The sequence below is a fragment of the Mus musculus genome, chromosome 2 (assembly GCF_000001635.26).
Source record: "Mus musculus strain C57BL/6J chromosome 2, GRCm38.p6 C57BL/6J".
Lineage (NCBI taxonomy): Eukaryota > Metazoa > Chordata > Mammalia > Rodentia > Muridae > Mus > Mus musculus.
In genome coordinates, this window is record NC_000068.7 from 128,676,324 (window position 1) to 128,698,510 (window position 22,187).

Here is a 22,187-nt window from a genome sequence, read left to right on the forward strand (position 1 = left end):
ATATTCTCATTATTCCTAAAAGGAAAGAGAACCAAGCTAATTTTAAAGCACAAACTCATTCAGTGTTATGCAACTGACAACACATTTTAAATTTTAAATTGTCAACTTCCTTAACTGCATTAAACAAGACATAATGACTGTTCCACTCTGACACACATACATCTCAAATGTTGAAGATTTGTCCTGATTCGTTATTAAATTCATCAGCCAGAGGCAAAGGGTGTTTTGTTTTGTTTTGTTTCGGAGAACGGGTTTTACTATGTAGTTCTGGCTATCTTGGAACTCAATATATACACCACCAGTCTGGCCTCAAACTCAGACATTTGCCTGTCTCTGCCTCCCAAGTGCTGGGATTAAAGGCACACACCAAAACATCCAGGCAACAATCAATTTCTCTGGAGATTACAATCATCTGCTGGAAACGTCTGACTTGCCCATTGGTTCTATTCTGTCCTCTGTAATGACCCAGAAATGGTGAACAATGTTTTCTTATTACAAATGAAGTTTCTCCAGCCGAGTCCAGTTATTTTTCTATAACATCACAAACCAGGTTCCATATCCTTGACAGTTTCATTCTCAGTTAAAATATTAGGAAATGTAAAAAACATGATTATTCTTCAGAAATAGAAAAATTTTTATAAAGAAATAATAAAACTATCCAAGCATAGTAACACACACCTTTAATCCCTGCACTCGGGAGGCAGTAGCAGGCAGATCTCTTGCGAATTTGAGGCCAGCCTGGAACTCTACAGAGTTAAGAAGTCTACACAGTGGGATTCTAAAGTTAGAGGGCTTTTCTTTTTAGGAGAGGGAGGAATGGGCTGGAGATAGCTGGGCCATCAAGAATGCTTGGTGATCTTGCAGAGGATCCAAGTTCAGTTTCTAGCACCTATGTCAAGAAGCTTACAACTACCTTTAACTTCTGACCCAAGGATCCAATTCTATCTTCTGGCCTCTGTGGACATCTGAACTCATGTGCACATACCTACACTTGGGTACACACACACTAAAAATTATAATAAAATTTTGAGAGAGAGAGAGAAAGAGAATATGAGAATGAGTATCTTCCCCTGTTGCCCAGGCTGCCCCCAAAGGGCTAGTCTCAAGCAATCTTCCTGACTCAGCCTCAGTAGTAGCTGTGACTATAGGTACATACCATCACAACCAATTTCTATCAAATTAGAATTTTACTGTGCTTATATACTATGCTTACAGTTTTATATATTACTCATAACATCCTACATGATCAACAATCTTTTTTTGTTTTTTGTTTTGTTTTTTTGCTACAACCTTTCAAGAGAGCTTGTGTGATTTCCTAGAACAGGACAAAGGCTTGCTTTAGCCGGTGGCTATTGGACTCATGATCAGAAGGTAACATTTCAGTGGTACTTGGAATGTACAAGTAAAATAACCAAAGACTCTAAATGTCCTTCTAGCCTTCACTCTATTATTTGTAGATGCCTGTTTGTGTGTTGTAAAGCCTAAATTTAAAGTCAAGAATACAGCAATACGTTAGAAATACTCAAAGTGCAAACCCCAGGAATCTTCAACAAAGACAGTGAAATAATAAAATGCACTCAGCAATCAGGACCTATGAATGTTCCCTTAAAAAGAGAAAACTTTAGTTCACCCAAGTATCATCCATTTTCTTATTTAATTTAAAGGACAGACACCTACAAGCAAATTATCAAATATCAGTGTCCCTCAGTGATATACATGCCTTGGCTTTGCTGAGATAACTGTTGTTCTTGCTTTCAATAAGTTACTTTTATAATATGCTTAAATTACCTTCTAATAAAACAAGTCACTTTTAAAATAAACATCTTTTTTACTTTGTCCCTCAATGTCAAAACAAGCTCAAATAAAAGGATAGAAAAGTGCACTTACTTCCGGATTTACAAACAAGTGGAGTTATCTCATCCAGTGGGTGCAGCATGCTGAACATAGTAGGCAAAGGTTCTCTAGCAATAAACAAATACACAATCCATCACCAACAAGATAACTATGTGCACCTCGGTGCCCACAAGCAACTGCAAATCTAGTTACCACGTGAACATTAAGTGCCCACAGAGGCTCATGTTTGAACACTTGGTCCCCAACTGTAGCACTACTTTAGGAGGTAGTGGGGCCTTTGAGAAAACAGGGTCTTAGGTTACTGGCCAGCCCTGCTTCCAATCCCTCATTTTACTTCCTGGTCTGCCAAGATGTACAGAGCCTCTGCCACACAGCCCTCCCAACAGGAACTCTGCCACACCTTCCCTGAACAAAGGGCTGAAATTGGGAAGCAGAGTAAGTCCTTCCTCCCTCAACCCTGGTCAAGCATTCTATCACAGCCACCATCTCAAAAAGTAGCCTTCTAAATTCTTCACATACTGTCTGTCAAGGCATCCTCTATTTAGTTCTAAAATCTTCTTGTAATAATTCTATGCATACACACATAGAGAAGGAAACTGACTATGTCCAGGGAAAAATATGCAAAGAGCAGCCATGACATGATAGAATCCAGAGAAGAGCCGGTATGAGATAAGCATTCCCTTATCTCTCCTAGTTGCAGTAGGTTACAGGAGCCAAGAAATTTAGCCTCCTACACTTGTTCATAAATGGATACATTTTTTAAAAGAAGATAAAAATACTTCAAGTAAATGAGTCTAAAATTTTCAGAAAGTTAAAGAGGAGAAGAACTGGCTTTTCTATCAACACAGAGATGAAAATCTGCAAACAGTTCTCACACAGCAAATGTCTGCTGCTGCGCCCTGTGCTACTAGCTCTGCACATTCCTCCTTTCAGCAGGCACTGTCAATAGACATCCACCCCTGACTGCGCACCTACTAGACACTGGGCCCCTGTGAGAGTGCAGAGATCCCAAGAGCTAAGAACATCCTGAAACAAGTAAGTAAATGAAAACTAAGAGAGTGATAATGATCTGTCCAAAGCAGTCCAATGAAGACATGGCAGAGCTAAGAACTGAATCCTATCCTCCTTCAGCCACTGCTCAGTGTGAGCTAGGAGAGCACAGAGCAATGGAGTCTGAGTATGGACTCACAGCTGAGCTCAACCTGGAACAATAATGCTCTAATATGGATGATGCGACCATAGATATCTTTACCAGCCCAAACATTTTAGTTAACATGTTTACTTCAGAATCAACACTATAAAAGCCCAAGAAATAATATTCTGAACAGAATAAAATGAATACCTAGGTAGACTTGGAGGTACCTCATGTGAAGAACTGCATCGTTCAAACAGCAAGCCATATTTAGTGGCCCAAACATTTGCCACCTATCAATAAGAGGGTGGGGGAACAGAAGTAAGAAAACAACAGTTTAAGCAAAAATCAGACAGAATAACAGAACATTCTCTTTGAATTTACTGAGGGCTTTCAAAGTACATCACTCTCTGACTTTTAACAAGCAACTCTAAGACAAAAGTCAAACCCACAAACCAGGTGCTCAAAGTGAAACTGGGGCTGATGTCATCAACACAGTGTAACAGCCCTGAGCACTAAAAGATGATGTGATACAAAAAGGCCAATACTATTCATATGCCTAATACAATAGAGTCAACATGACTTTGTATACATCATTAAACTGGCAAACAGCTCAGATTTCATAATTCACTACAAAATATTTTTGTGGAAAGGACAGTCACATGGTGAACTAAAACTACTAAAATTCAGTTAAGTAAAAACTGATACCCTTTACATATAAGAGACTACATAAAAATCTGTTACACATGATTATATGTTTCATAAAACACACACCAAAAATGTAAAACACTGAGTTTACCTGAAAAGGTAAGGAAGCTATATAATCCTTCCCGTCTATGCTATGCATGTTCATACATGAACTCTGTAATATACATATGCATTTCTCTAGTTCATGGCTCTCTGAAAGGAAACAGTACAAAATGTATGGGTTGTTTATTTTCCTGCAAAGCAGTTCAATCCAAACACCAGAAGTTTGATACATTATGCAAAATGTACACTGTGAATAAGAGTTGCTTATAAATGTATCACACAGTGAGATAAATGCTTAAAATCATGGGAAATAAAATTTCATAAAGAAACTTACTATAGATCTTTTCAGACTTATCCTGTGATATAATGAAGTCACACCACAATGCCTAAAATCAAAACAAAATGTCTGTCTAAGAAAATTACGTCTAATAATCATCCACAAGCTAACGGCATCAGAAAGTGTTTACATAGTTCATTTCCTCAGCTCAATACAGATGGATTCACAGACACACACACACACACACACACACACACACACACACACACACACACATATACATACATATCACGGAACTGAGCAAGAGTAACAAAAAGCAAGATTAGAACACTTAATTGCTACACATTCTAAGAAGACTTATGTTTACAATTAAATCTTAAGAGAAAGAAAACAAAATAACCAAAAGACCCAGTTGACACAAACATCAGCTCAGGCTGTGCAAACGCTGCATCTTACAGAAGCCAGGACTACGGGAGAGCTTAAGTGACTCAGCCGATCTCAGACTCTATGCTCACATTGAAACAATGTTTAGAAAACAGTTTCCTGAGGCTAGAGCGGCCCAGAGCCAGCAGAGGCCCAGAGGAAGCAGAAAAGGAGGGGGGTTGGGGGAGAAGGAAAAAAAAAAGGGAATACAGTTTCCCCTATTAATGCCACTAAATTAAACACTTAAAATGGTGTAAAGCATAAATTTTATGTTGTGTGTATATAGTCTGCCACAATCCTAAAAATATTTAAATGCTACTAAATAATCTTAATTTAAAAACTAAAGATGCTCTCTTTTTGTTTGCTTTTGAGAGAGGGTCTCACTATGGATCCCTGCCTAGCCTGGAACTCAATCTGTAGACAAGGCTGCCTCAAACTGAGAGATTCACCCGCCTCTGCCTCCCAAGTACTGAGATAAAAGGTGTCCACCGCCTCGCCCAGCTGAAGATGTTTTGTTAAGAACTTACAAAACTACCAGCCTTCAGAGAAAAAATAATACTCTAATATCACCTAATAGTGAATCAGTCTTTTAACTTTTCCACACACCCTGCCCCCAAAGTCTTTTTTTAACCTAGTTTTTTTAGAACCAGAATTCAAACAAAGTTCATTTAACAAGGTTCAAAACTATTGCATTTGGCCTGGCATTTGCAACACATGCCTGCAATCACAGCACTACAGAGACTGAGGCCAAGGGACGTCTCATTGAAGGACAGCCTAAGATCTACATAGTATAACTCTATCCAAGAAATAAAGAAATTTGGTGATGTCATTTTGGTGTCTGCCACCCAGAACAGTTCTTACTTTTTCGTCCTCCCCTGACTCACTTTTTTTGTTGTTGTTGTTGTTTTTTTGTGTTTTGAGTCAGGGTTTCTCTGTATAGCCCTGGCTGTCCTGGAACTCACTCTGTAGACCAGGCTGGCTTCAAACTCAGAAATCTGCCTGCCTCTGCCTCCCGGGGGATTAAAGGCGTGCGCCACCACGCCTGGCTCAAATGTAAACATTCCCAAATTCTGGATTTCTCTAGTTGCTCACTTCACTATCTTTTTTTCTTTTAAACTATTGATCACAGAAATTTTCAAATACACACACACAGAAAACAGAATTTATCCTTATCCACAGCTTCCATAATTATCAGCCTTCACCCATTCTTTTGTTTTTTACTTTTTGGTTTTTTCCCAAGACAGGGTTTCTTTGTGTAGCCCTGGCTGTGTAATCCTGGAACTTGCTCTGTGGACAAAGCTCACCTTGAACTCAGATCTACCTGCCTCTGCCTCCCAAGTGCTAGAAATACAGGCGTTCAGCTCTGGCCAGCTAGCTTTATTCATTGATTCATTCATTCATTCATTCATTCATTTTGAGTCAAGGTATCTCTACAGAGCCCACTCTGTCCTGTAAATGGCTATGCCCAGGCTGGCCTCAAATGAAGAGATCTGCCTGGCTCTGCCTCCTAAGTACTAGGATTGAAGGCGTACACAGCCACACCCAGCCTCTGTTCTTTATGATGGAATTTATTATTTATTTGTGTATACCACAGCACACTTATGGCAGTCAGAGGACAACCTGCAGGAAGGAGTCAGTTCGCTCTGTCCAGCATATGGGTCCTGTGGATTAAACTCAGGTTGTCAGGCTTTGTAGAAAGTGCCTTTATCAGCTTAACCATCTTTCTGGACACAGCCGTCACTGAGTAACAGCCAAGCCATTCCTCAAATCTCATGCTACTTAGGAATTTGCACTCCTAGATCTCAAGTTTACTATAAACTGAATGCTAAATCTAAATATTCACATTAAATATTTCTCAAAAGAAAATATAGTAGAAATCACAGTCTTTTCCCTGTATTACAACTACATAGAGTACATAAAAGTTAAGCTGAACCCAATCATTTGGTTACTAGAAACAAGAAGCAATTCTGAAGAGAAGATTCATTTGTCTCTTTAAACTTAGCAAATGTAATACCTGCTGTCATGTACTATCCTTTTCTGCAACTGTGGTAATAACCATTACAACCATGCCTGAACATTAGCACACTAGAAACTACAAGATGATTTCTGCTTCTACCATTTCTTTTACATTTATAGGTTGGTATTCTTCAATAAGAGTTTCCTTCATCAAACAGTGATAAATTATTTGTCTTCCTGAAATAGTAAGTACTTAATTTCTTCTATCAATTTTCAGAAAATGATCCCAACAACTACTACAATAGTAGCAAATCAGGCTGAATTTCCTTTCACTGTGAATCCAATACTTTTTATGTATTCAATATCTGGAAATGAATTATAGTAATCATGTTTTAAGGTATTTTTCATCTCACATATTTTTTGTCGATAACAAATTTTACGTCTCACAACTAGTGTTAAAATAGTATTATTTGCAATGCTGTGTGTGTGTGTCTGTATAAAAGTGCTTGCCTAGCATATAAAAGGGCCTAAACTCAATCCTTAGTACTACAAAAATAATAGCAATAAAAATAAGATTGTGTGGGTGCACCTTTAATATCAGCATTCAAGAGGCAGAGGCAATGGGATCTGTGAGTTCAAGGTCAGCTTATACTACAGAGTAAGTTCCAAGACAGCCAGGGCTATGTAGAGATTTGTCTCAAAGAAAAAAAAAGAAGAAAAGAAAAAGAAGGAGGAGCAGGAGGAGGAACAAGAAGAAGAACAAGAAGAAGAACAGAAGAGAAGAGAAGAGAAGAGAAGAGAAGAGAAGAGAAGAGAAGAGAAGAGAAAGAAAATAAATAGTCGGGCAGTGGTGGCCCATGTCTTTAATCCCAGCACTTGGGAGGCAGAGGCAGGCGATTTCTGAGTTCAAGGCCAGCCTGGTCTACAGAGTGAGTTCCAGAACAGCCAAGGCTATACAGAAAAGCCCTACCTCAAAAAAAAAAAAAAAAAAAAAAAAAAAGAAAAGAAAAAGGAAAAAAGAAAAGATTGTATCACCAGTGTACTGGCTAGTTTTGTGTCAACTTGACACAGGCTGGAGTTATCACAGAGAAAGGAGCTTCAGTTGGGGAAGTGCCTCCACGAGATCCACCTGTAAGGCATTTCCTCAATTAATGATCAAGGGGTGAGGTCCCCTTGTGGGTGTGCTATCTCTGGCCTGGTAGTCTTGGTTCTATAAGAGAGCAGGCTGAGCAAGCCAGGGGAAGCAAGCCAGTAAAGAACATTCCTCCATGGCCTCTGCATCAGCTCCTGCTTCCTGACCTGCTTGAGTTCCAGTCCTGACTTCCTTGGTGATGAACAGCAGTATGAAAGTGTAAGCTGAATAAACCCTTTCCTCCCCAACCTGCTTCTTGGTCATGATGTTTACACAGGAATAGAAACCCTGACTAAGACAACTAAGCAAAGAATAATGTGAAGAATGTGATAAGATTCTGGAAAGATGACTCAGGAATTAAAGGCTAGGCTCATAACCAAAAAATATAGAATGTGATAAGCCAAACACGGTGATAGGTGCCTGTCATATTCAGAGGCTGGGGCAGGGGGATCTCAAATACCAGTCCAGCCTGGGCTACAGAGACACTGTCATGATGGATAAAATGAAAATCTTACTTTCCTGCCAGACATAATGTACAACCAGCTGCTACAATTGTTACACTGTTGTTGTCATTTGTTATCATTTTAAAACTCAAACTTCTTTTCCAAACAGCTATATTAACAGTTGTTTGCTGTGCAAACTCAGTAAACTCACCTGCTGGACAGTGCTGTCCACTGTGAACGCTTTGTACACTGCCAGTGCCTGGCTTTTACTCCCTTTGCTCCAGATAACCATGTTCCCAGCCACATAGAGCTCTTCATCGTAGTCAGCTGCATCTCCAATCTCACTCACACCTTTTCTTAACTGCCAGCTTTCCTTAAAAATTAACACACAGGACATGCTCAGCACTTCTTCTTTTTCAGTAGTTTGAAGCAAGATTTGCCTGTAAATTAAGACTCAACCCAAGACTAACTCCTACAAGGATTGCAATACATAGGTGAGCACAATGAGTGAATTAGCAAAGTGGGCACATTACATCACGGGACTCTTGAGATAAGTTAAGAGAGGTAGGAGAGATGGCTCTGTGGTTAAGAGCACTGGCTGCTCTTCTAAAGACTGGGGTTTGATTCTCAGCACCTACACAACTGTCTATAACTTCAGTTCCAAGAGATCTGAGCCCTCTTCTGGCCCACATGGCCACTACACACACATGGTGCACAGACATACAAGCAGGCAGGTTTTTTAAAAACTGACTCAAAAATTCTCTATAAGAAGTACTTTATTTTATACTTCTATGTTCCTAGTATTGCTCTGCCAATAACGCAGGCACACAAAAAGTATCTCTTACATATAGAGTATAAGATAAAACCCATGCTTGAAGGGAAACTAAAAGTAGGTATTAAATGTATGTAGAAGGCATAAAATAGACAGGTGCACATAGGACTCAATGGGGGGACTTCCTTGCTTCACAGCTGCAAATATATTATTTATCTTCTTCCCCTTGTCCCACACATAAGATGAATAGAAGCTAAAAAGTTTCTGATTTCTATCTATCTATGTACATTCCAAGAGATTTAATTTCAAAGGCAAATACAAAGACTAGGTAAAGCAGAAGAGAGGGGCAGCTTAAACCTCCACGGTCAGTCTGGGCTACTGACTAAGGTCCACCTCAAAATAGAAAGTACTACTATGCTAACACCCTTATGTGACATCAACCCTCTTCTAGAAACATGTGTTGCAGGTACCACTTCTAACCTCTGGCATTTAGTCACCAAAGAGTATAAAACCTGATTACCCACATCTGAAGTGAGGATAAAGTTTAAAATGAGCCATGATTAAAGTACTCAACTCTCATTACAAGTTACACAGCATGCCTATGTAGGCAGCACCATATTTCAGCACTGACTGAAATGACCAAACATTAGCTTTTAACCAAGTGCCAACATACACTTATTTCTCACATGCATATAGGCAGCTTTATATTAGCACGGTATTCATTCTAAATTTCAAAAGTATGATGAGAATCTTAATAAAACCTTCTGTTTCTCATGGATTGTAACCTCCTGAAGAGATCCCACCAAGCCAGCTGCACCATCAGAAGACCATAACTCAGAGGCTGGCTGCAGCTGACGAAGCTGAAGGTTCAGAGCGTTAGGGTGGTGCTTGCAGTGGTCTCGGCCAAAAGGAACAAATTCCTGCAAATCCCCGGCTGCAATCATCGTTGCCCTTTCTTCAGAGAAGTTCGACATGGGTTCCAAATATGAACATTATTTCTGTGTGAATCCAAACGCATTCTTGTCAGCCTTCTAGTCAAAACTAAGTTATTACTACAGAGACCCGAGTGGAGCTAGGTCAGAAACATGGGGATCCACCTCACAGACATTTCGACACACGGCATGTAAAGATAACTAACATTCAAACATTCTGTGGCATAGTATGTGCCTTTTTGTCTCTGAGGAAACCTCTACAACAGCATTTGTTAGCAGCACTATAACCCTCAGTGTTTGAAATGGCACTTAAGAATAACAACTGCTAACTAAATTTGACTTGAAGCTCTCATCTAAAGTCTTGTTGGCATCATTTTTTTTAACAATCTGAAAGCCTCTAGTTTATACGAAGCCCTCTATAGCTACAAAATCTTCCTTGCTGTGACTTAAACGTCATTCCTGAAATGATTACGCCAAAAAACAGGCCCAAGTTTCTTTTTCACCTCCTAGAAATAAAATCAATATTGAGAACAGAACTTGAAAAACACATATGCCTTATGAAAAGTAGGGGCTTATCAAAATGTGGCTGGCCTTTCCAAATTCTATTCAACAAAGCAGTCAACATTAAAGAACTTGCAACTTTACCCGACGTTTCCTCATGCAAACATGCAATGTCATTCCCTTTTAGCTTAAAACGAACCTACAGGATAACTTTTTATAGCATCATTTTCTCAGTTAGATGCCTTTTAACCCAAAGACATCATACTTAATACTTTTACAGTTCTCCAAAAGTTGTTAAACGTGTTATTCGTTACAGGCCACATAAAAGCATTGAGTTGACATGCTAGAAATAAAACTGTCATTACTGGTTACTAGGAACATATGCAAACAGCGGGACCCTGAGCTGGGTCTCTACAAAAACAGGCTTTCCGTGCTTTTGAGTGAACCGCGCCACGGCGTAGCGGCCGGAGCATCGGCTCATGGCGCGTCGGGCCAACCCGGAAAGCCCAGTCTGATACTGGGGTTCCTCTCACCCCAGCAGGAGCTCAAGGCCAGCCCCGGGGCGCTCAGCCCTTGGGGCACCCGGTGCAGCGAAATTCCAACACCAAGTCGCAGCGATGCGCGACCCGGCCCGGCCCGACCCGGCCCGGCCCGCACCTGAATAACTCGGGACGCGTCAGGCGCTTGCGAGCCCCGGCTGCTCCCCGGAGGCACAAGGGCCGCGAAGGCCCGAGAGCAGCGACAGGACCGTCACGATGACTCCTCACCGCCCCAGTTTCTCATCCCTTTTCCCTCCCGGATGCCGGAGGAAGAATGGGCGGCAGCGGGACACCAAAGACTTGCGAACAACTCAAATGGCTGGAGCCATCTTGGATTTCCCGACCTGCCTCGCGCCAGGGCAGAGCCAGGCTGGGGACGCGCGGCAGCGGAGAGGACCTAGCGCCTGCGCAGTTGAAAAAGGTGTCTGTGCAAGTGCCTATAGCGAAGGCGGTCACTTAACGACGTTACCTCTTTAACAAACCAAATCTCTAAGATCCTGAACTACCTTCTCAATTGAGCTAAGTTAGGTAATTTTTTTTCCCAGCTGGTTGAGTTTCCTTCTCATCTCAAAAGGGGATGTGTGCCTCCTGGCTGATGAATGGGAGCGGAAGGGAGACCACTCATTTTCTCAGGATTGCATGGAAAATTCTCTACCCGGAAATCACACACCCCCACCCAAGATGGGCTTTAGTCCGTTAACTGTTCGTCATCGCTAAGAAAAAAAAAAAAAAAAAAAAAAAAATGGTGAGGCCTATCATAGCCTAAAGAATAAAGAGTTCCAGTCCATTTCTTTGCTCCAAAATTCAGTTTGTTGGAATTTGATAACTTCACTGTAATTGTCTATTGTGATACACATTTATTTTAGTTCATTCTCATCCCTTTTCTTGGAACGCCATCCTTCAGAGCTTGAAGCTGCACTGCAACAGGAAGGCTTGCTCTTAGAACTTGGTGAGCGGAATGCCTGCTTAGCTGAAATTCGCTTGCCTGGATAATCAAAAACAGTCAAATTAACACATATTCCACATGCTCTGCTCCGACCTCTTGATTCCTCCCCGCAAAACCTCCCTATCCTACAAAGGCCTTTCTATCACACACTAGGCTATCTGGAAGAACAAACAGAAGAAAACCCAACAAGGAGCACACGTAAGTGGCCTGTCAATCTCACTGCTTCCATTCTCTACCCTCTACCTCTTGCCCCATCACACAGTTTGTCTACAACCCCATCAACCCTACCAGGAGTCACTTGGACTAGGATACCCCACTCTCCACTGTGTTCTGAGCAACCAAGCCATTGTCATTCTCCTTGAGTCTATGATATCTTCTGCCACTGCCAGCCTAGGATGAGGGAGATGGGGATTGCCTTCTGAAGAGGCCGTACTTAGAAACCCAAACCGATAGGGAACAAACTGGTCGGTGAATGAAAACAAGGACGTGACCACTCCTAGATATGGTTGAGGAGGTTTTTATTGTAGATATTGAGGAATTGGGAGGAGTTGGGCTACAGCTCTTCTCTGCCGGGTGTCCTTGGTAAAATTACAATTATCGCATCTCTGGTTGTAAGGTATAGAAACAAAATGGCTTTTTGCTGGCTATAGAGAACAAAGAGCTTCTTTCCAGCTGTATTTTTAGAGATCAGGGAAAACAAACTTGGGGGAATGTTTTAGGGGCTTTACCTCCCAGGGAGAAACGCTCTAAGTCGGGGTCTCAGAATATGAGGGAGAGAACAGCCAGAGGTTCCTGGAAGAGTCTGGACTGAACACAAGCAGCAGAATAGACCAGGCCATGAGAGGATTGAGGAGGAAAAGGGGACAAGAGAGAAAGAAAAGAGAGAAGCCCAAGCAAAGCAAAAGAGATCCAAGAGCAAAGCCAAGAGGACCAAGGGAATGAAGACCAAGAGAAAAGCCAGAAATCAAGACAACCTGTGGCCAAAATGGCTGGGGTTATATAAGGAGGAGTCGGGAGGTTGGGGGAAAGGAGGCTAACTGTGGAGCTAGAGAGGTTTAGGATTGGGGTGGGTGGATGAGAAGTGCTGAGAGGAGCCAGGCACTAGTGGTGCTGGGAGAGCCTGATATGTTAATAGGCACCTCAGTTAACCATTTGTCCTGAATTCCTTTGGGACCTAACAGCCAATAAGAACAAAACAGGAAGGAGACCCTTGTATGTTGTCCTTTTTTTTTTCTCTCTCTCTCTTTCCTGTAGACTGTTCTATTGAATTTTTGACTGCACAACCTGTCAGGAAATACACGGCATGACTGAGAGGGCACATCCATCCGTCTGCAAGTTGGTGGCATTTGGTTGTAATGTGCAGCCAGTGCAATATTTGTTCTGTCTTCTTTACCCACCCTTGTCCTCTTTTCTTCATCCTCTCTCCAAACAGGGCTAACCACCAGTACTCTTCATCCTTGGGTCACCCTGAGGAACACAGAACACATAGCTGGCTGTTCAACTTGAGAATTAGGGAGCCCCTACAAAAGGTTATCTCAACTGTCATTGGTGGACGTTCCTTTCCCTGAGCAAATCTCTTAGGGTGCCTCTTTGTGGTTTCAGCCTATATGACAGCAAGGCCTACTCTGATTGTCCCTCTCTAACATATTTATCTTAGTTAGCTCCCTATTGCTGTGATAAAATGACCAATGACAACTTATAGGCCAAAAGGTTCATTTTGTCTTACCTCATTCAGGAAGTCAGGGCAGGAACTGAAGCAGAGGCCACAGAGAGGTGTGATGTAATGGCTTGCTCCCCCAGGGTTTGTTGAGCCTGCTTTTTAAAAAAATATCCATTGAGTCCACTTAGTTGCATGTGCATGGATGTGGGACCATCTACTGGCTCATGGATAGCCTCTCAGGGGATGCATCCCTGGAGAAAAATGACTTTCAAGAAAAGGTGTTGGGAGAGATAGGGGAGAACTTGGAGAGGAGGATGGGGTGGAATTGATGAAAACACATTTATATGCAAGTATGAATATAGACAAATCTTTTAAAAATAAAAATGCTTCTTTCTGGGATGAGAGTCTTTTTCTATTTTATTTATTCGTTTTCATTTATTTGCATGTGTGGTGTGTATGTGGGTGTGTGAGTGGGAAGTGGGGGCTGGCAGGGGGATGGCTCTCATGTGGAGGCCAGAGTTCTATTATGGGTGCTGGGAAGCTAGCTCAGGTCTCAAAGAGCATCAAGCTTCCTTAACTGCTGAGCCATCTGTCCAGCCCTCAGTAGCAGCTTCTTCACACAATGTGCAGGCTTGTGTACACACACACTTACACACACTCACACATATATACACACATTCTTACATACATACTGTCACACACTTAACACACACATACACACACATACACACACTCACACATATACACATACATTCTTACATACATACTGTCACACACACACACACACTCAACACACACACTTTCACATACACACACTCACACACTCACATATACTGAAGTAGAAATGTCTGGTTTCTTTGGAAACTCAGCTGTGTGCTGTGATGTTTTCCCTGAAGCTGTCTTGTGAGAGGATATTTCGCTGAAGCAGACATGTGAGAGGGCATGTGATGTTTTGCTACAGTGGATGCTTGAGAGGGAATGAGGTATTCGCTGGTCTTCACTTCATAGAGAGAAATGTGCCAAAGAACTTCTTGTGACACTTCTCATGGTAGTCCAGCTGAATCTAGACACTTGGGCTGACTCCTGACGATTTGCCACCTGAACCCTGTGGGTGTCCAAAGCATCGTGGATGCTAATTCTTCTCCCCATGAACCCTCTAACCTGCTTTAGTATTTGCTTTATCAGTTAGCCATGATGATCTGAAAAATGTTTGTGTGCATTCAGATGTATAGGTGACCAGAGGTCGGTCAGCTTAGGTGTCATTCTTTATCTGCGATTCATATTGTGTTTTGAGACAGGCTCTCTTTAGGACTTGGGGATAGCTGGTTAGGCTAGGCTGGGTGGCCATTAACCTCTATGGATCTTCTTGTCTCTGTGTTCCTGGTGCTGGGATTACAAGCATGAGCCACCACACCTGACTTTTTAGGTGGGTGCTGAGGTCAAACCTGGTACAACAAGCATTTTAACCAACTGAGCCATCCCCAAAGCCTTTGATCTGAGACTGTTAAAGATTTGTTTGTTTGTTTATTGTATATGAGTACACTGTAGCTGCCTTCAGACACACCAGAAGAGGGCACTGGATCCCATTACAGATGGTTGTGAACCAATGGGAATTGAACTCAGGACCTCTGGAAGAGCAGTCAGTGCTCTTAACCGCTGAGCCATCTCTCCAGCCCCCAATATGAGACTTTTTAAAACACTATCTAACATCACCGTCCCCATCACCACACACAGATTTCACAGCCTAGTAGTTCCAGTCTGGTTTTTAGCACATGCTATGAAGTATGATATATGATGCAGTCAGAATACACCAACAGTTGCAAAAATTTGGCCTACTACTGTACAACTGTATTTAATGAAGTATCACATTGCATAATACATCTCTCTCTCTCTCTTTCTCTTTCTCACTTTCTTTTTCTTTCTTTCCTTCTTTGTTCCTCTGTTTGCTTCTTTCTTTCTTTTTTTCTCTGAGGTGTTTGTTAATTATGTGTACAGGGATGGGATATGTGTGAGCGAGAACAGTTGCATTAGGCCAGACGAGGGAAGGTATCAAGGGTGTCCTAGAGATGCAGTCACAGATGCTTGTGAAGTGGGTGCTAGGAACCAAACTCAGGTCACAAGCAGCGTATACTCTCAACTGCTGGGCCATGTAAATGTGGAGGTAAATGGCCTCCACATTTACCTGTGTGACAGATAACCTACATCACTGGACAAGGGAATTTTCACTTTGCTTCCAGTTTCATGAAATCGTACAACACCCACCTCGTTTTGCAAGAACAAACTGTAATGCTCAGGCACTTGCGTTTCTCATGCTCTTCCTAGGACACCAGAAGGACTCTCATGTGGGGGAGGCATGGTGGGGCACACCTGTAACCACAGCTTTTAGGGAGTGGAAGCAGGAGGATTCAAAGTTTAAGGTCATTGTCAGCATTGCCTAGTGAGTTTGAGGTTAGCCTGGGCTACATGAGACTCTGTTTTATAGATAGACACACACACACACAAATATATCAAAGCAAATAATTAAATCTAAAAATAAATAACTAGAAGGGTTCTTTTATATCCACAACACCAAGTTTCCCAAGAAACTATACATATTAACAGTTTCATGCATATGTTGTTCAGTACAGTAAAACACAGCTTTCCCTGATACCGTAACATTTCTAATAGGACAGGGCTGGGAGAGTTACTACTAGTAAGCCTTTCAGCCTATCGGACGGATTGCCGTGCAGAGGTGGGAATGGGGAGGTCAATATTCTACAAAAGAAAATACCTTTGTCTCATCACCGTGTTCGCTGATCTGAACACAGCCCTTTACTTGTGCTAGTTCACGTTCAACAACGGCAGGAGCCACTGTGCTGGGCGGATTCCTTCCAGCAGGCCTGGAATTCGCCTGAGCGGCTTTGCTAAAGCCCCTGTATGGCACTGAGCCCCAGCCATGGGGCATGAATCACACTCGTTTATAATGTTGCTTTTTAATCATAGGTCTGAGGAGGATAGGAGAGAGCCGTACCAGCTTGTCTGCATCGTTAATTGAAAACAGTGAGAGAGATGATTTGCACCTGGACTCCATGGTTGAGGCCGATGTTGCCTGAGGGAAATGCCTGTGGAGGCAGTAAACAGAAAGATCCCGTTGTGCCTCTATGTTAGGATTCCTGGGTTCAAGGATGCCTTGCATCTAACAGTGATTCAAGAAAGAGTGTATCTGGTCAGTTCTTTACAGAAGGCACCTCACCTCTCTCGATCTCTTACCCTAGATAACCTTTGATTATGGCGCACATTCTTGTGTTACTCCTTTGCTGATAGACAGGCAGGAATGTGAGCGTGGGTGGTATGAGTCAGAAAACGAAAACCCGTATGCAGCTACTAAAGGACTAGAATGTGAGTTCTGGGTAGAGGATAGCCAGAGAAGTCCAGGCCTCAACCAGAGTAGAGTGGTCCAGGCCTTAACTGGCACTAGGCTCCACAGCTCGAAGCTCCCTGCTGGAGGAGCTAGGTGCATTGTCTCGGCAGTGCTCCGTACCCATCGCCGAGACCTGAAATTAAGCAGGAAATAGTCCACAGCTTCCCAAAGGAACCAATGAGATGGTGAAAATTAAACCTTCTTTAAGACCTACTTAACAGTAACACAACTGCAACTTTACTTGTGTTCACTACAGTTCCTATGCTGGCTAGTTTCCTGCCAACTTGACACGAGCTATTGTCCTCTGAGGGGAGAGGACCTCGACTGAGAAAATCCCTCCCTAAGATCAGACTGTAGTCGAGCACAAGCAGCATTTGCTTTATCAAGGATTGATGAGGCCCAGCCTGTGACAGGTAATGCCATCCCTGGGCTGGTGGGCCTTGGTTCTATCAGAAAGCAGGCTGAGCAAGGCAGAGAGCAAGGCAGTAAGCAGCACACTCCATGGCCTCTGCATCAGCTCTTGCCTCCAGGTCACTGCCCTAGTTGAGTTCCTATCCTGACATCCTTCGATGGTGAACAGTGATGTGGAAATGTAAGTCAAATGAACCCTTCCCTACCCAAGTTGCTTTAGTCATGGTGCTTCATCGCAGCAATAGTAACCCTAACTAAGACAGTTCCAAATGGATTATATTAGCATAAACCTACTTCAAGAACATGTCATTTCTATTTCCAGTGTGGTACTGAAATCACCAAGCGTGATGTCATGGGTAAAGTGAAAGAAGTAGCTATAGTGCATGGAATGAAACTTTTTTTTTTTTTTTTTTTTTTTTTTTTTGGTTTTTCGAGACAGGGTTTCTCTGCATAGCCCTGGCTGTCCTGGAACTCACTTTGTACACCAGGCTGGCCTCAAACTCAGAAATCCGCCTGCCTCTGCCTCCCGAGTGCTGGGATTAAAGATGTGTGCTACCATGCCCAGCTGCACACCTGGCTTTTTTTTTTTTTTTTTTTTTTTTTTTTTGGTTGGGAATGAAACTTTCTATGGCTGAGGAGAGACCTAGACAAATGTAGCAATCAGAGCTGATGGAGTCTTACTAATTAATTAATTGTCTAGTGTGTCAATAGCATATATTAATTATATACAGGGCTGGAGAGATGGCTCAGCAGTTAAGAGCACTGAGTACTGAGTTCATATCCTAGCAACCACATGGTAGTTCACAACCATCTGTAACAAGATCTGATGCCCTCTTCTGGTGTGTCTGAAGACAGCTACAGTGTACTTGTATTTAATAAATAAATAAATAAATATTTAAAAAGAATTATGGGCTGGAGAGATGACTCAGTGGTTAAGAGCACCCACTACTCTTCCGAAGGTCCTGAGTTCAAATCCCAGCAACCACATGGTGGCTCACAACCATCCGTAATGAGATCTAACACCCTCTTCTGGTGCATCTGAAGACAGCTACAGTGTACTTAGATATAATAATAAATAAATATTTTTAAAAATTATATACAATAAGGGTTTATTATGAACACATTACACATCTACAGAATATATTTTCATCATAGTCACTTTCTGTTATCCTCTTTTATCCCCCTGGAACCATCTCTTGACCCCAAATTTTTTAAATAATTTTTTAAAAGATTTATTTATTTATTTATTTATTTATTGAGTGCTCTATCTGCAGGTACACCTACATACCAGAAGAGGGCATCAGATCATATTATAGATGGTTGTGAGCCACTATGTGGTAGCTGAACATTGAACTCAGGACCTCTGGAAGAACACACAGTGCTCTTAATCTTAAGCCATTTCTCCAGCCCTTGACCCAAAATTTAAAGTCAGAAACTTTGCAGAAGGACAGTGGATGCTCTTAAGGTATCAAGGAGAATTCCTCATCCCACTCAACGACAGCAGGAATATGAGTGTGGGTGGTATGATTCACCAAAGAAACACCTAGATGCAGTTACTGAAGGACTATAGTGTGGATTCTAGATGGGTGATAGCCAGCATGATCCAGGCCTCAACTGGCACTAGATCCCATGAGATAAAAGCTCCCTGCTGGAGGAGCCGTGTATTATGTCAGGAACATTTCCTAGGCATTTGTTCATACCTGACAGTAAAGATAATGGTCCATTTATGTAATGAACAAATGGCTCTCTAGCACTGAAAGTAGATTAAGATCCTTTCATGCCACAAGGTCATTTGCAGAGTATCCTGGGGTCAATCTGATGTCTAGATTTCAGCCAGTGCTGATAGGCAGCCCAAACTATGTCGCAGTGGATAAGGGAGGCTAGCTGATGGAGATGGAGGGTGGAAGGTGGGGTTAGGGGTGCACTACTGGGGGAGGGTACGCTTGTGGAACAGATGCAGGAGTAAATTATAGGTCCTGACTAAGAACAATGCTGAAAATAGCAAGAGGCAGAGGTTAGGAGGCTACAGAGCAGGTTCCAGTTTAGAGTGATGTCATGGGCCTGGGACTTAACAAGCACAACAAGCCCTGGGTTTGATCCTCAGCTCCACACAAAGCCAGGTAGAGTGGTACACATCTGTAATCCTAGCACTAGAGAAATGAGGCACAAGGACCTGAAATTCAAGGTCATCTTCAACTATAAAGCAAACTTGAATAGAATTTAAGATGCAGGAGAGCCTATCTCAAAGAAAGGGAGAGGTGTCATTCATTGAAGCATGTCTTAACCTTTCATGAATGGTCTGGCACAATTAGGTCTTCGATTGAAAGTCTCCAGCCATGTCACCGATATATTAAACATGGCTAATAAATAGATTATGCTCACACTTTATGTTGGTTATAAGCAGCTAAACTTGAATCAATAGAAGTTATCCTCTCTGGCCCTGAATAAACAATGCTGCAGGCCCTGGATAATCTCTCCTTTGGCTAGTTAATAAACAGTAGATCTAGCTGTTGGGTGTTGATGTATGCCTTTAATCCCAGTACTTGGGAGGCAGGGACAGGTGGATCTCTGAGTTCGAGGCTAGCCTAGTCTACAGAGCCAGTTCCAGGACAGCCAGATCTGCACAGAGAAATGCTTTGTTGAAAAATCAAAAAAACAAAACAAAAAACCCCCCCAAAAAACAAACAACAATAATAATGAAGAAACAACAGTAGCTCTAAAGCTCTAGGCTACAGAGTGTCACTGAGATATGGGTTCCAGGTCATTGTTGCCCTGCTAAAATTGCATGAATGCTGTCCACTGGGTACTCTACAAACATGGAAATAGATATAGAAAATAGAGTCTGATTCTATTTTTTCTCACATTTCTCTTCACATAGTTTGGTAAAAAGAAATGCAGTGATAAAATTACAATTTCATTTGGATGTATAGTAAGTAACGCTATATGCCGGCATGCAGCTTTTAAATTTTAGCTCTGTTTGCATGTTTGTGGAGGTGTGCAAGCATAACTGCAAGCTCTTTGACACATCTCTCATGAAGAGTTTATGGTGTGCGGCTTCAAGTATGGCTTGACATTGCTTTCACCCTGAGAGCCACTTGACCTCTGGCTAGGTCACTCAGCACCACACAGCAGCGGTCTACCTTGCTCACTGGATTGCTCACTCTTGGAGCTCTGAGCTCCCATGCCAGACTTCCTCTAAGCTTGTCTAGATCCTTTGGTCCAAAGTCCTTGTCTCCAAATCATGCCAGTGCAGGCAGCAGCTATGTAAATGAACTAACCTTTAGTTCAGGGCTTGGCTGGTTATGTAAAGGGCTGGATTATATGGCTTTGTGAACCATACAATCTCTGTAACGACTATTCTGCTCTGCCACTTCAGCACAAAACCACAGAGATAATATTGCCTATGATGGCTGTGTTCCAGTACTGCAGATGTACAAAGCCAGGCCACAGATTCTCAGGTCCCTTCCCGCTGGGGTCACTCCAGGTGCTAGATACTCAAGGTCACAGACAGAGAGGCCACAGAGAAAAGACAATCCATTTCCTCTGTCCAAATCTATGAATCTAATAAAATGGCCAGTGCTTCATTCCTACTGCATTGGTAGTAGCCTATAAAACAGTACTGTACAAGGGAGGCCCCATTAACAAAGACAGATTTGCGGCTGGAAAGTTGGCTCAGTGCTTAAGAGCACTTGTTGCTCTTGCAGAGGACCAGTGTTAAATTCACAGTACCCAACTGGTAGCTCACAAGTATCTGCAACTACATTCTAGGAGACCCAACACCCTCTTCAGACCTCCATGGGTACCCCAGCATACACATGAATGCAGTCAAAACACCCATACACATAAAACTAAAGTAATTAACCAGAAAGAAAAAAAGTCACATTTGTGTTGAACATGGTAGCACACACCTTTAATTCTATCTAGCACATGGAAGTCAGAGCAGATAGATCTCTGTGAGTTTGAGGCCAGTCTGGTTTACATAGTGAATTCCATTCCAGCTAGGGCTAAATAGTTAGACCTTGCCTTTAAAAGAAAAAAAAAAAGTGAGATTTAAGCAAGTCCTAGTGGCACACACGTGCAGTTCTAGCTACTAAGAAGGCTGGAATATTTGCACAACCAGGAATTCAAGTCCAGCCTAGGTAGCATAGCAAGACCCTGTCTGTCCTACGTAGATTTCTATTGTTGTGATGACCAAAAGCTACTTGGGAATTTATTTCAGCTTACAGTTGAAATGCATCATGAAGGAAAGTCAGAACAGGAATTCGAGGCAGGAACCTGGAGGCCAGAACTTAAGCACAAACCATAGAGGAACTGCTTACTGGCTTGCTCAGCTTGCTTTCTTATGCATCCCTGAATGACCTACCCGGGAATGGCACCATCCACAGTAAACTGGGCTCTTTCACATCAAGCACCAATCAAGGGTCTGTTTAATCCAGCGCTTCTGGTTTGATGTCCTCCTGCAGGGCTAGAGATGCAAGGAGCTTATTGTATCACAGTGCGTATGGGTCTGTCCTCAGTTTCAGTAATAAATACTTTAAATTTATCAGGGTGGTTTACTCTGGGCTCTAATGTGATCTTATCTCCAAAGAAAAACAAATCATTCTATTTCCTTTAAGAAAGCCTCATACGCCTTCCGTTTCTTTGAGATTCACAATCTGATGCCGTGGTTTGGGCCTCCCACCCTTTCCTGTAACAGCACTTTCTTCCATCCCTGTTTCAAACTCTTTCCTTACAGGATTCGGCTTAGTTCTCCCCGAGCTAACCTCTGGGGTGGAGGTTGCAAGATCTTGACGCCAGGGTCCGCTCTTGCACTCCGTTTCAGTAGCCAGGGGGAGGACCTGGCAAGCAGGGTGTGCTGCCACGGCGGCCACAGCCTCTGGAATGCAGCTGCTAGGACCTCTTATGCCAGTAGAGCCTGAACTGCAGAATCGCTGCCCCTCCAAAGCAGCTGGACCCACTAACCTTTAAAGGTCTTGGAGTTGCATCCGTCGCTCTCCACTAAATTCGGCCTCTACCCTTTCCAATCCCTTCTACCTACCCATACAGAGTGAGATTCCTC

General features: G+C 42.4%; 1 protein-coding gene and 1 long non-coding RNA gene across 8 annotated transcripts in view; both read right to left on the reverse strand.

Moving 5' to 3' along the window:
• Anapc1 (anaphase promoting complex subunit 1) overlaps positions 1-11,083 on the reverse strand; it is a 77,324-nt gene extending 66,241 nt beyond the window's left edge. Inside the window, exons 1-7 of one of the 3 annotated variants that reach the window (NM_008569.2) lie at positions 10,830-11,072; positions 9,501-9,737; positions 8,179-8,340; positions 4,071-4,122; positions 3,786-3,886; positions 3,197-3,279; positions 1,888-1,961 (exon numbers count right to left, since the gene is read on the reverse strand). In NM_008569.2, coding sequence (NP_032595.2) covers positions 1,888-1,961; positions 3,197-3,279; positions 3,786-3,886; positions 4,071-4,122; positions 8,179-8,340; positions 9,501-9,713 — 685 coding nt within the window. In that variant the 5' untranslated portion in view covers positions 9,714-9,737; positions 10,830-11,072. Of the gene's footprint in view, positions 1-1,887; positions 1,962-3,196; positions 3,280-3,785; positions 3,887-4,070; positions 4,123-8,178; positions 8,341-9,500; positions 9,738-10,829 lie in introns of all 3 variants that reach the window. The other 2 variants (XM_011239332.3, XM_030248086.1) reach the window with 2 other exon arrangements.
• Positions 11,084-11,493: 410 nt separating this feature from the next.
• Gm39931 lies at positions 11,494-22,179 on the reverse strand. Of its 5 annotated transcripts, XR_001783466.2 has the most exons (5): positions 22,091-22,179; positions 21,492-21,593; positions 13,384-13,469; positions 13,055-13,124; positions 11,494-11,696 (listed from the first exon to the last, which is right to left on the reverse strand). It is a non-coding gene; the product is annotated as a predicted gene, 39931 (long non-coding RNA). The 5 variants fall into 5 exon arrangements; XR_001783464.2 differs by lacking the exon at positions 11,494-11,696 and having other exon boundaries at positions 12,287-13,124; XR_866728.3 differs by lacking the exon at positions 11,494-11,696 and having other exon boundaries at positions 12,287-13,124; positions 13,384-13,472.
• Positions 22,180-22,187: the final 8 nt, after the last annotated feature.